General features: G+C 42.5%; 1 protein-coding gene across 1 annotated transcript in view; it reads left to right on the plus strand.

Moving 5' to 3' along the window:
• PLXNC1 (plexin C1) overlaps positions 1-12,930 on the plus strand; it is a 156,845-nt gene that overhangs the window by 26,952 nt on the left and 116,963 nt on the right. Inside the window, exon 3 of the mRNA XM_069584197.1 lies at positions 10,552-10,686. Within this exon, the coding sequence (XP_069440298.1) occupies positions 10,552-10,686 (135 nt within the window). The remainder of the gene's footprint in view (positions 1-10,551; positions 10,687-12,930) is intronic.

The following is a 12,930-nucleotide window of genomic DNA, read 5'->3' on the forward strand; positions in this document are numbered from 1 at the left end:
ATGCTTTGGCTCAGCTCAAACTCCACCTCCTCTCTGAGCCCTCCTAAGACTGGAGTGTTCACGTTTCTCCCTCATCTCCCGAAATACCCGTTGTCTATATCATCCTTTTGGCTTGTTATAGATGTCTTGCTTGGATGCCTGACCTTTCCTCATGTGTTTGTCTTGCCTTCCCAACTTGATTTTAAGCTTCCTGAGAAAGGAGGCCGGGAATTCCCACAGCCCAATACAGGGCTGAGTGCCTGGTAGATATTTGATTTAATCTGTTTTCTTTGGAGGAAACCCAGTAGCATATGGGAGGGGGTTTGTTTGTATACACATTCTTTTAAAATATACATTGATCATCTTTCCTGTTGTGTTAGCTGTCTTTCCTGGCGAAAGGTAAATACCCACCCGTCCTTGTGCACAAGTTGCTCAGCACCGTCTCAGTGTCGTCAGGCAGTGTCTGGAGCCACTGTGACCTGGTCAGACTGATTAGACCCCTTCGCCTGGCAGAAGACGTTTCCGCCAACCCTTACTGGGTCTCCTCACCAATTATCTTCCTCAGATGTGGGATATTTTTGACGAGTGTTTTGACAAGAACACCGTTTCCCCAAAGCTGAGCCAACCAAACTGTTAGATGGTAAACTGGAGGTGAAGGAACACTTGGCTATAAATAGTTTCCCATGGGACAGCCTGGTTTTGCCTGTCCTGTTCGTTCACCCCCGCAGTTCATCTACCCTGGCTGGCGGGTACTGATGTTGTGGTGGGTGGGTACTTGAGGGGTGGAACTGAGCTGCAGCCTCAAGCTGCTGAGGAAGAGGTGGCTGACCCAAGTCTCACTTTCTTCGGCATCTGTCCAGGCTTCACCCTCAAAAGTCGCGTGTGTAGCCTTGCTTGTAGGGTTCCAATAACAGGGGCAGGTCCGTTTTCCGTTTCCTTGTTTTGTGCTCAACGCTCTACCTGTTCTGACTAACTTAGTCCTCTCCACCACTTGGTGAGGTAGATCAGGATCCCCAGCCTCCGGGCTGAGGACTGGTGCCTCTGGTCAGATCAGTGGTGGCATTAGATTAGAAATAAAGTGCACAGTAAGTGTAATGAGTTTGAATCATCCCCGAAACCATCCCCCCACCCACCCCAGGTCTGTGGAAAAATTGTCTCCCATGAAACCAGTCCTTGGCATTGCAGTCCATGGGGTCACAAAGAGTCAGACACGACTTAGCTACTGAATAAGGACACGTGGCAGAGCAGGGGTTTGGGCCAGGAGCCACTTCAGAGACTGACTGGTATCCCTCAGGTTGCTCTGACTTGGGAGCTGCTGCCTCGGGTGTGGGCAGCCACTCCATGAAGGGTCTCTGGGGAGAGTGGGAAGGCGGCTGACAGGAGGTCATGCTGACTGGGGTGGGGGCGGGTTCTTAGAAGCTCAGGGAAGAATCCCAGCTTGAGAAGAAGCAGGCCATCTGACTGAGGGACTACCTCACTGGCAGGATAGCTTCTTAGGAATTAAACTCTACCCGCAGCTCCCCCTTAGGAGGATCCTGCCCTCGGGAGGAGGCTGTGAGCTCACCTGCCCACCCCCTCCCTGGCTCCCTAGGACAGCCCGGTCACTCCAAGACTCCCCCAGGAGTCCTGGGCACAGAGGGCTTGCTGCAGCCCCTTAAACCACCCAGAGTCCTGAGGAACCAGCACTGGGCAGGTGCTTTGGGAGAACCTCCAAATCCTTCATTCAAAAACTTCAAGCTTGTCCCTTGCCAGACTTGTCACTGGAACTGTTGGAAAAGACGAACATTGATAGACACAAGCTTGGCTTCTTAAGCCGCAGAGCGGAGCTACTAATGAGCAGAGAAAAACAAAACCCAACCCAAGGCAGCCTGAGGGGGGGAGGAGAAGAAAGGGCTTGGATCACCCACAGCCTGACTCATCAGTTTCCCCGGTGATCGAGAGCCGACAGCGTTTTGACAGACGCCAGGCGCGGTAGTATATGCCTGGTTGGATGAAAGGCAGGCACTAGCATTTGGGAGCCCGTTGCTGTTTTTGACCAACACACACACATGTACACACATATACACGCACGCACACACACGCATACATCTACCCCACCCCCACTCCCATTTCCTAAATCTCTGAAAACTTTGTGGAGTTTTAATATACTTTGGTGTCATTAAAATGTCATGTTATTTAAATAATTTTGTTTTATTGTAAGAGTAATACATGCTTATGGAGAAACTTTCCAAGTATCGGGGGTGTGAGGGGAAAGCAAAGAAAAAATGCCCCTAGTTTTCTTACATGGAAGCAGCCGCTGTCAGCATTTTACCTTTTTTTTTTTTTTTTTTTAACATAGTTGAGGTCAGACTCTATCCTATTTTGCATCCTTTTTTCCTCCGTTAATGAGGAAAGAAATGCTTATATTGACATGTTACGGCACACTTGTAAACAGTATTTTTAAATATCATGTTCTAATATGTGGAAACATTTTGAGTTTAAGAGAGCGAAGCATTTTTAACACGTCTTGAAAGGCATGCACTCTTTCAGGTTAGCCAGTACTATCTCCGAAGGGAAGATTTTGTTGATGATAAAGTGGAAAAATTAAAGACCTCACAATATGCTAATGCTTTTACTACCCTCTTCCTCCTTTTATTCCAAAATTCCTTTATAAGGTGTTAGAAAAACTGAACTAATTTGGAACTGAACATGTCCTTGTGATTGTCTACTCTGCCCCTTCCTTACCGACTTGCCATCCTCACGGCTGTGAGACAAGTTATGTCCAGTCACTTTTCTATCTAGTTATTTCCTCATTTTACTTCCTTTCTGAGTATGACTGCATGTTATAATTTTTCAGTTGTCAGCGTCTCTACTGAGATCAGCTGAGAAAGTAGGGCCATGCTGAACTCAGTATTTGGGAATTCATACCCCATGTGGTGCATGGCCAGGATGCTGCAATGAGTGCTCATTCTTACCAACATGGGCTAGCTCTTTCTCCAGACTGTGGTACACACTCGGGTGCGGTTTGGATTCCTTTGAGCTCACTCTGTTGTGTATAGCAGATCATTTCAGGGGCAGAATTGAATATCTTGAGCTTTTCTGGGTGGTAAAACAAGTAATAAGGAAATATGCATGAAATCTAATATCTGTAGCCTTACCCATGCCCATGCCTTTCTTGTAAGCATAATAAGGCAATGGGTGAGGAATAATAACAGCTCATGTTTCTGAGCTCATACTGTGTGCCCAGCATTAGGACCAGTGTCTTCATGGGTTAACTAGTTGAATGCTGTTAACATCTCCGCTTCATAAATGAAAAAACCTGAGGTTGTGAGATGATAGGTAACTTGCTCAAGGGGATTTGAACAGAAGCAACCAATCTTCTGGGCTTCCCGGGTGGCTCGGTGGGTAAAGAACCTGTCTGCAGTACAGGATGATGCTGGAGATATCAGTTTGATTCCTAGGTTGGGAAGATCCCCTGGAGAAGGGCACGACAACCCACTCCATTATTCTTGCCTGGAGAATCCCATGGACAGGGGAGCCTGGTGAGCTACAGTCCGTGGGGCTCATAGAGTCAGACACGACTGAAGTGACTGAGCATAGCACAGTGCAACCAGCCTCCCCAAAAACTGCACTGACAATTCAAATGTGTTCTGTAGAGTTTGTGGAACTGGTTTTAAAATTATTATTATTTTCTAATATTGGAATATCTAGGTTAATATCAAGATGCACGTATTTGAGGTTTCATGAGAAAGGGCTCTGGCTTTTGTGGTTCTAGTTTGTTCCTATTTAGGGACAGCTTGCTTCAGTCCAGCCGGTGCAGACTTCTCTTTTAGAAAAAGGCAGAGCCCTGTCCTCTTGGGGCTGCATGTAGTGCCTGGGAGCCTCTGAAGTCCCTTAGGAGGCCTGGCTTTTCCCCAGTGAACTCCTTTAGAGCGAAGGTAGGAAATCTGTTCCAGTTGAGTTTTAGAATGGTTCCAGCAGTAAGAGGCTAGGGTTGGCTTTCTCCAACGTCCCTGGGCCTCAAGTAGAGTTCAGGACACAGGAAGCCGTACCCGGCCCTTTCCCCAGGTCCAGCAGAGAAGCAGCACTCTTGTGCTTGGTTAGGGCTGATTCCCTGTGTAGCTCTCCAAACTCTGCTCCTACCATGGAGGGAAATTCAACCCATTTCCAGAAAGTTCTTCCTGCCTCCACCCAGAGTAACCTCTGAAGAGTTTGCCTGGACCCTGGCTTTTAAAATTTTTGAGTGAAAAATAAGAGAAGTCTTTCATAATGTCAAGCTCTGTTTATACTCCTACAGAATGTTCAAATAAGGAAAAGGAGGCCATGAGGAACCCAGGACAGGACCTGGGCCGGAAGTGGGGGTGGTGGGGCTGGCTGAGCTAACAGACCAAAAAGTAAAGACGGTGGGAACTGTTGAAACTTGGAAGTGGCCTCCATGGTCGGCTGTTGAGAATGTCATGTTCAAGTTTACCCCAATCTCATTCATTCCAGTTTGTGAGTGTGTAGGGACTCCCTGATTCAGAACAAATTCTCCCGTGTAATCCACAGATCTAGAACTCGTGATTCAGGCTGTGTGCCTCTCTTACTACTTACACTGAAATCAGGAGACAGGAAACCAGAGAGGCATTTGCTTTAATCTTTCTATTTCATACTTATTATTACTCCTACCTACTGAAGCACAGTAAAGGCTACTGTATAATTACTTTGCTTTCTCGTGTGTGTGTGTGTGTGTGTGTGGTTTAAGTCTCCTTTGTAGCATTTCTCAGAAACTATTGATGGAAAAAAAAGCGAGAAGATTGGCTTGTTTACGCTTAACTGGTTAGCCTCACAGAGTGAGGTATAAGAAAAAAAATTTGGTGAAAAATAGTTTAACTTCTTGAACACCCATGGCTTCCCACTGTCATAGTAAAGAAAAAAATAGTCTTTCATTTAATTTCCCTCCCCCTCATTTTCCTCCCCAGGCTATCTTTCCCGTGGATGGTGTTGTCCCGGTTATATAGCTAACTGTACGATGTGGAAGTCTCACACACTGTACATTTCAGGACTATAGTTTGTTTTTTATTTATTTTTGCATGCAAGGAAAATCCCAAGGCTAGTTAATAGGCTGCCATGAGGCTTCAGGAAGATGTCAACCAAAACAATATATTGACACTAACTGAAATCCTCCATCAGGAAAAATTTGTTTTCTACACAGGCTGCAGCTGGAAAAATCTGAAGAGTCCTATAAAATCTTGAATGCTAATGAAGTATGTTTTTCATTTAAAAAATATTTATTGGGTGCCTTTTTTATGTGCCAGGACCTGTTCTGGGTGCCAAGGATACAAACATGAACACCACCGACAATGCCCCTACACTCTTGGTGGGAAGAGAAAGACAGGAAACAAGTAAATGGATTGATTAGTGGTGAGAGCATTTCACAGGGTGATAAATACCACGGAGAAAGCAGAGTGAAAAAAAAAAAAAAAAAAAGAAAGCAGAGTGATGGGTAGAGAGGGGCAGAGGGGCACCATAGAGAGGTGGTCAGGGAAGGCTTCTCAGAGGAGGTGACTTTTGAGACTCAGAGGATGAAGTGGCTTATGAGAATATATACGGTAGAGACTCAGATTGAGTTCAGGTTATCTATAACAAGCATGTATCCTGGAAACAACAGATGAAAATCTGCATCATGCCCAAGGGGAGTATGTGTGTATTGGATGCATTTCCTCCTATGCAAAACTCAGCCCGTTTTGGGTTTCTGTGACTCACCATTACTTCCTGCATCACCTCACTGATCGTGTTCTTTTCTGAGGCTGCCCAGCCCCAGTCTTGCTGGCTGGCTTTTCTGTGTTGAAGTGGATGTGACTTTTGCAGTTAGAAGATCTAAGTGTTCTCTCAGCATCCACGTGCTGGGCTGGGGTTGGGTGGGGTCAGAGGTGATATTAATAGAAATCCGGAGGAGGAGAGCCTTCCCCATCCTCTCCTGGAGTCATCTGAGAGAGATGAGGGTCATGCTGAAACAGAGACCCCAGGCTCTCCATGTAGCTCGTGGTTTAGTGAAAATGTGATGAACATGGAAACTTCCTTCCTTGGGGCTATGGAGAGCATTCTCTGCATAATCTAGCAAAAAGAAAAACCGTTTGACCCACTCATCCTCAAACACTTGAAATTTAGATTGTATGTATGTATTTTTAAAGACAATGTATTAGCATTGTTCAAAACTCAAAGAACCAAGAAAACAGGCAGTGTTAAGTCACCCATTCTTGACTTCTGGGGCAACCAAACATCTCTCCATAAAATAGAGAGGTTTTATATATGTCTACAAGCAAAAGGGGGAGGATAGTCTTTTCCCCATTTATTAATCATCTATGTTATATATGTGTATACATGTAGATATACTTATTTAACATAGCTTTTTGAACAGATAATACATAATACATTTGAACACATAATACATAAAAAGCATTTTAACTCTTTTTATTGCTAACTAGCATTTATTGTTTGCGCTATAGTTTGCTTACCTGGATCCCTATTGTTGGACACTTAGGTTGTTTCAGTCCTTTGTCGAAACACACAATGTTGTAGTTAGTACCCATTACATGCATCATTTCACATATATACTAAGGGCTGCAGGGTCTAAGGATATGTGTTCTTTAATTTTGATAGATGATGCCAAATTACCTTCCGGAGAAGTCTTACTCTCACCAACAATGAAGCATGTCCCTTTAAACCCAGCATCTCTAGTTATTGGGACAAGCTTCAGTGTTGGCCACTCAAGGTAGCTTGTTCAAGAAACTGGCAAATCCTGGCACAAATATACATTGGTAATTTAAAGAAGAAAAAAACCCCCAGCAATTTCCCTGACATAGTTCCAAGTTCTAGAGAGAATACTGATGCCTTATCTCTAAGGGATCTAGTAAACAAATCTGTATTGACCCAAATAAGATCTTTCTAGCCCCTACTCATCTGCATCCACCATGCTCCAGAAATGAATAAGCTCCAGTAACAACTACACGGCAGCTCCTAGCTCACTGAAAGTGGATGAGTGATATGAGTAAATTAAAAGTATGTTTTTATTTATTTTTAAATTTGAAAGCAAATCCAAGACACTATGTCATTTCACTCATACAGATTTTATTATACATGTCGAAGAAACTATGATCATTGCTTTATATCACCACAACCATAAAGCTGTTATCACAAATAGGAAAATTATAATTCTTTAGAATTATCTAATACCAAGTCCATATAACTAAATTTTCCTGATGGACTCAAGAATGTCTTTTTAAACTTGTTTTCTTCAAATTGGTTATCTGATCAAGATATCTGAACAAGATCTTGAACAAGGTATCTGAGCAAGATCCTAAAATGACATTGAGGTTGGTCTGTTTCTCCGAATCTGTGTGGCCTCCTCTTGTCGTTTGGTTTACCTCCACTGGCTTTTTGAGGAAGGGAAGTCTCTGGTCCTGTGGAATGTCTCGTATTGTGGATTTGGCTGTTCACATCCTTGTGGTACCGTTTAGCTTGTTCCTCTACCCCTTCTGTTTCCTAGTGCTAAGTGGATGTTAGCACTAAAGGGTTATCAGATCTGGCTTCAGCTCTATTGGCAAGAATGCTTCATAGGTGTTCCTCCCAAATGATGGGTTTTATCTTCTCCTGACTCTAACTTCTATCAATCTTATTTTTATTTTCATCTGACTTTTATCTCTTTCCTTCTATACAACCACTTTCCAAGAACCAGCTCAGCTGTTTGCATCTGAGCTGATTAATAAGGAATGTGAATTACAGATGGGAAGACAGGAGCCTGGCAAGTCCACACTTGGTCAGTGCCTCCCCGAGGTCTCCCTTGGTTCACCATTCTCTGTAGGCCAGAGTCTCTAACAGAACTTTCCCTGAAGATGGAAATGCTGCCTATCTGCACTCACAATATGATAACCACTTGCTATATGTGGATAGTTATTCCTTGAAATGTGACTCATGTGGCTGAGAAAGTGAATTTTTAATTAAATTTATTCATGTCAATGTATGGCAAAACCAATACAGTATTGTAAAGTAAAATAAAGTAAAAAAATTTTTTTAATTTAAAAAAAGAATAAAAATAAAAAAATTAAAAATAAAAAATAAAAAAAAAGAATTTACTAAAAAAAAAAAATTAAAAAAAAAAAAAAGTAGCCCTGTGTGGCTACTGGCTACCATATTGGATGGTGCAGCTGTAGCATCATTTTTCAATGACTTGGGGTACAGACCTTTCCCAACTCCCTTGGGACCTAAATATTGCTTTTCCTTTTTTAAAAGTCATATTTAATGTATTTAGTTACATTGATTTTTTCCAGAGCTGCCACTGACCTTAGCAGTTCATGTGCTTCTCATGAGCTACCAGTTACACCAAATCCACCCAGGTTTGACTCAGAACAGATGATGGAAGGAAATCACCATCACAGGACAGGTCCAGATCCTGAGTGCATGCAGGATACAGTTCCATCTGCCAAACTGATAAGGAGCCTATGGTTAAATAGCAAAAATGTGCTCACCATCAGGATGTGTGGCACAGGCATGTTGTAGCCCAGTAGATGTGTTGTAGACTTTGAAAAGAATCTCAGGTGCCAGGTTTTGTTTTTTTTTTTCCAGTTATATGCCCAGTGTAACTGATGTCCACAGTGGTAGAGAGGTGAATGAATATAGATGCTATATCTGCTGCTAAGTCACTTTAGTCATGTCCGACTCTGTGCGACCCCATAGACAGCAGCCCACCAGGCTCCCCCGTCCCTGGGATTCTCCAGGCAAGAACACTGGAGTGGGTTGCCATTTCCTTCTCCAATGCATGAAAGTGAAAGTGAAGTCGCTCAGTCATGTCTGACTCTTTGCGACCCCATGGACTGCAGCCTTCCAGGCTCCTCCATCCATGCGATTTTCCAGGCAAGAGTACTGGAGTGGGGTGCCATTGCCTTCTCCAAGATGCTATATCTGGATGTTTTCAAACTGACAAAATGCTGAACATCTTCACTTTGAAAAGCATTGTATTGTTTGGGGCAAAGGGGTGGGTACAGAGAGGATTAGGACATGGTGCCTACCAAGAGGAGCTTGCAATCTAGTAACAGATTATTATCCATCACGTATTGATTATGTGCTAAGCATTGCTCATAATTCTTATCTGGTCCTACAACAACTATTGTATAAGGAAGGCATTATGAGTTCCATTTTAGAGATGAGGAGATTGAGGCCCAGGGAGCTTCAGTAAACTGCTAGCTCAGAGTAGCACAGCTACTGGAGGGTAGAGCCAGGAGGCAAACCTGAGACCGAACTACCATTCTGTTTCCCCAGGATTAGGGTAATAGTCTCCTGAGCAGCCTTCCTATCCATGTTTCAAACCACACCTTCTCACCGTGTCACTCCTATGCTCAAAGCCCTGCTATGGCTCCCTGTCCCTTACCCAGAGTAAGAGGCAAAATCCTTACACAGGCCAATAAGAACCTATGTGATCCACCTTATTACCTTGCTGTCCACTCCCTCCTACCTTGCTTGTTTTGCTCAGGTCATACTGGTCTGCTCTCATTTTAGGGCCTCTGCACCAATGGATTATTTTTCTAAGAGTATGTTTTGTTCAGATACCTAAGTAACTTGCTCCAGAATCTCCTGCAAGACTCTAAATGAACGTCGCCTTCTAATGAAGCTTACATTGAACATGCATCTTCCATCTCATTTTATTTGGACCTGTATCACCTGCTAACATATTTTTTAAATATCAGAGTATAGTTGATTTATAACTTTGGGTTAATTTCCAGTGTACAGCAAAGTGATTCAATCGTAATATATAAATCGATTCTTTTTCAGATTCTGTTCCTTTATAGATTTTTATGAGATATTAAATGTAGTTGCCTATGATATAAAATGCCTGCTGGTGTATTTTATAACTTTATGATTTGTTGTTAATTATCATTTTGGCCCTCACCCCATGCATGCACATGAATATAAGTTCTATAAGGGCAGAATCTTCCCACCATTTGTTCACTGCCATTTTGCAAACATCTAGAATGTGCCAGAATAATACAGTGGATGTTCAGTAGATATTTATTGACAAAAGATGAATGAAGCTCAGGAATGTCCAGTTTCAAAGCCACACTTATATTTGATGTGTAAACAAGTACCTACTTGTGTAGGCCTGCTAAGTTGTCCTGGTTACTCTAAAACACATAGCCATGTAGACTCACGTAGGCAAATCAGGGTAACCCATGCAAATATCTGTCAGATTGACTGCCTTTAGTTTTAAGATCACTTGGCATAGCATGAGTGAAGCTGTCACTGTAGCGTCTCATAAGGCCCACGTGGTCAGAGATTGTGGACAGTGGGCTTCCACGTGTAAGGATGCTGCCCCAGCACTGAAGAGTGACCTTTTGTATGTGTGCAGGCACGGCTTTGTCCCCTACAAAAACAGAAATTCCAAGCTTGTCATCACTGGCATTGAAGGCTAAGACACGAGCCGATGATTAAGGAAAGGAGCACCTCAGCCGGTGCATAACGAGGACGAAAGGATGGAGTCTTAGGATTAAGCAGTAAGTTTTGCTACCCCGAAATTCAGATTATTTAATGGAAGTTTTATTTCTTTTTTTAAAAAAACAGGTTATTCTCGGTGAAAATTTGGCCTCGAATTGTCCAGAGGTTATCTATGAAATTAAAGAAGAAACACCTGTTTTCTACAAACTTGTTCCTCATCCTAAGAAGAATATCTACATCTATCTAACAGCTGGCAAAGAGGTAGGCAGAAATACTAGTTACCATTTCTGTATTTATGAATGCAAACTGTTTGATTGATGTCATTATCTGATGGTAAACCTTGTACTTTGAACTACTGAGTTTAAACACTGCTGCAAGCTTTGAGAAGACCTGCAGTGGTTCACAGGCATGGAATTAAAAACCTTACTGTCAGTAAGTAAGCAAGAAATATTACCTATTTAGACAATTTTATTATTGGCTATATTTCCAATGCCAAGTTTTTCAGAGAAGTGTGTGCTTGCAAATGGGTGGATAATCAGCAAGGTAACTGAATTTACACATTTATCATGTGGGCATTGAATGGTTAGATGCATTTATGAATATGCCCAATGGGATTGGCTTTGGAATTTGGGGTTAATATCAGGCCACAGTCTTATACACATTCATGAACCATGAAATATATGGCACCCACCCTCCCTCTCTTAATTTATCTGGCTGTTTTAGTTTTTCTTCTTGCTTCTGCTTACTGAAATAAAAAGGATGCCTTTTTACATTTTCTTCAGTTTTAAAGTGCTTTCACCAAGGGAAAGAGGAGGGGAACTAATTATTAGCATCCTACCGATGCTGTACTAGTTACTATTCCAAAGGGAGTCTCTCTAGATGCATAGAATTGTACACACAAACATACCAACCTCCAAATATAATAAACAACATTAACAAAATCTGTCAATAATGTAGTGAAATAAAAATTACCCTTGTTTTATATATGAAGAGGACTCAGGCTAAATGTCTTCTCATGGATATATGTATATATAGGGCCTTGTCAGGGTTAGGACTTAAATCCTACCCTGATCTTAAAGCCCATGACTGTTGTGGTTCAGTTACTAAATCACATCCAACTCTTTGCAGTCCCATGGACTGCAACATGCCAGGCTTCCCTGTCCTTCACTACCTCTCAGAGTTTGCTCAGACTTACGTCTATTGAGTCAATGATGCCATTCAACCATCTCATCCTCTGTCACCCCCTTCTTCTCCTGCCCTCAATCTTTCCCAGCATCAGGGTCTTTTCCAGTGAGTCAACTCTTCACATCAGGTGGCCAAAGTATTGGAGCTTTAGCTTCAGCATCAGTTCTTCCAGTGAATATTCGGGGTTGATTCCCTTTAGGATTGACTGGCTTGATCTTCTTGCAGTCCGAGGGACTCTCAAGAGTCTTCTCCAGCATCACAGTGTGAAAGCATCAATTCTTCAGTGCTTAGCCTTCTTTATGGTCCAACTCTCAAAACCATTCATGACTACTAGAAAAATCATAGCTTTGACTATACAGACCTTTGTCGGCAAAGTGATGTCTCTGCTTTTTAATACACTGTCAAAGCCCATAATAAGTGGGATCAACCCCAAATTTGTGAAAACCAAACATTCTTTCATGGTTGTTTTGACTTATGACCATTTGAACATACAAAGTGCAAAGAAAACTGAGACTTACCTAATTACATGATGAATGTCACACGCTCTCAGCCCACCCCGATTTTTCATTCTTTTCCTCTCCATTATTCTAAGAAGAACAGCAAAGACATCAGTTTCCATGTACTAGCCAAGTCACAGAGATGATGTGCAAGCCATTTAGAGCTTCTGACTTTCCTAAAAAGGCCATATTGCCCTTTGCATGTTGAAAAGGCAGCTATTCAAAATGACCACACTGAGATGGCCAGTGAATCTCATATACCTTTGTTCTTCACCATACAGAAACTTTGCAAACAGCTTGCTTCAACATTTAAACACTGTCTATTATATTTCTTCCCCCAGGGCTCCCATAGTTGAAAGATTTTTGTCTACTCAACAAACTGCATTTATTAAGGAACAGTTCCCATTCTCAGGCTTTATTTATCAAGGGCATCTCAAAAGAGCCACTCAGAGTGCTGACTGTGCTACCACAGGGAGCTGATAAAATTCCAGCTCAAAGCAAAGACACTTGTAGCCTTGCTTAGTCTGTGTATGTTTTTGTAATCAGCTTTTTGAAACATTGCAAACAGCTCATAAATCCTTCCCCCAAATCCCAGACTGTAGGCCGAGAACCACCGTGAGAACCACCAGTAGTTGATAGATTCTCACTTTCTGAAGATGAAGAGTTCTAGTCTGGCCATTCAAAGCCTGAAGACCTAGGAAGGGTTTTCTACTGGGCATCAAAGCTGGCTATCCTTACTTTCTTCACTTAGATTCACTGCTGGAGTTCCTATTAGTAAGACTCTGGTGTTCTGGTTGAGCCAAGATAGGCCCTACAGAGGCAA

This window comes from Ovis canadensis, chromosome 3 (assembly GCF_042477335.2).
Source record: "Ovis canadensis isolate MfBH-ARS-UI-01 breed Bighorn chromosome 3, ARS-UI_OviCan_v2, whole genome shotgun sequence".
Taxonomy (NCBI): Eukaryota; Metazoa; Chordata; class Mammalia; order Artiodactyla; family Bovidae; genus Ovis; species Ovis canadensis.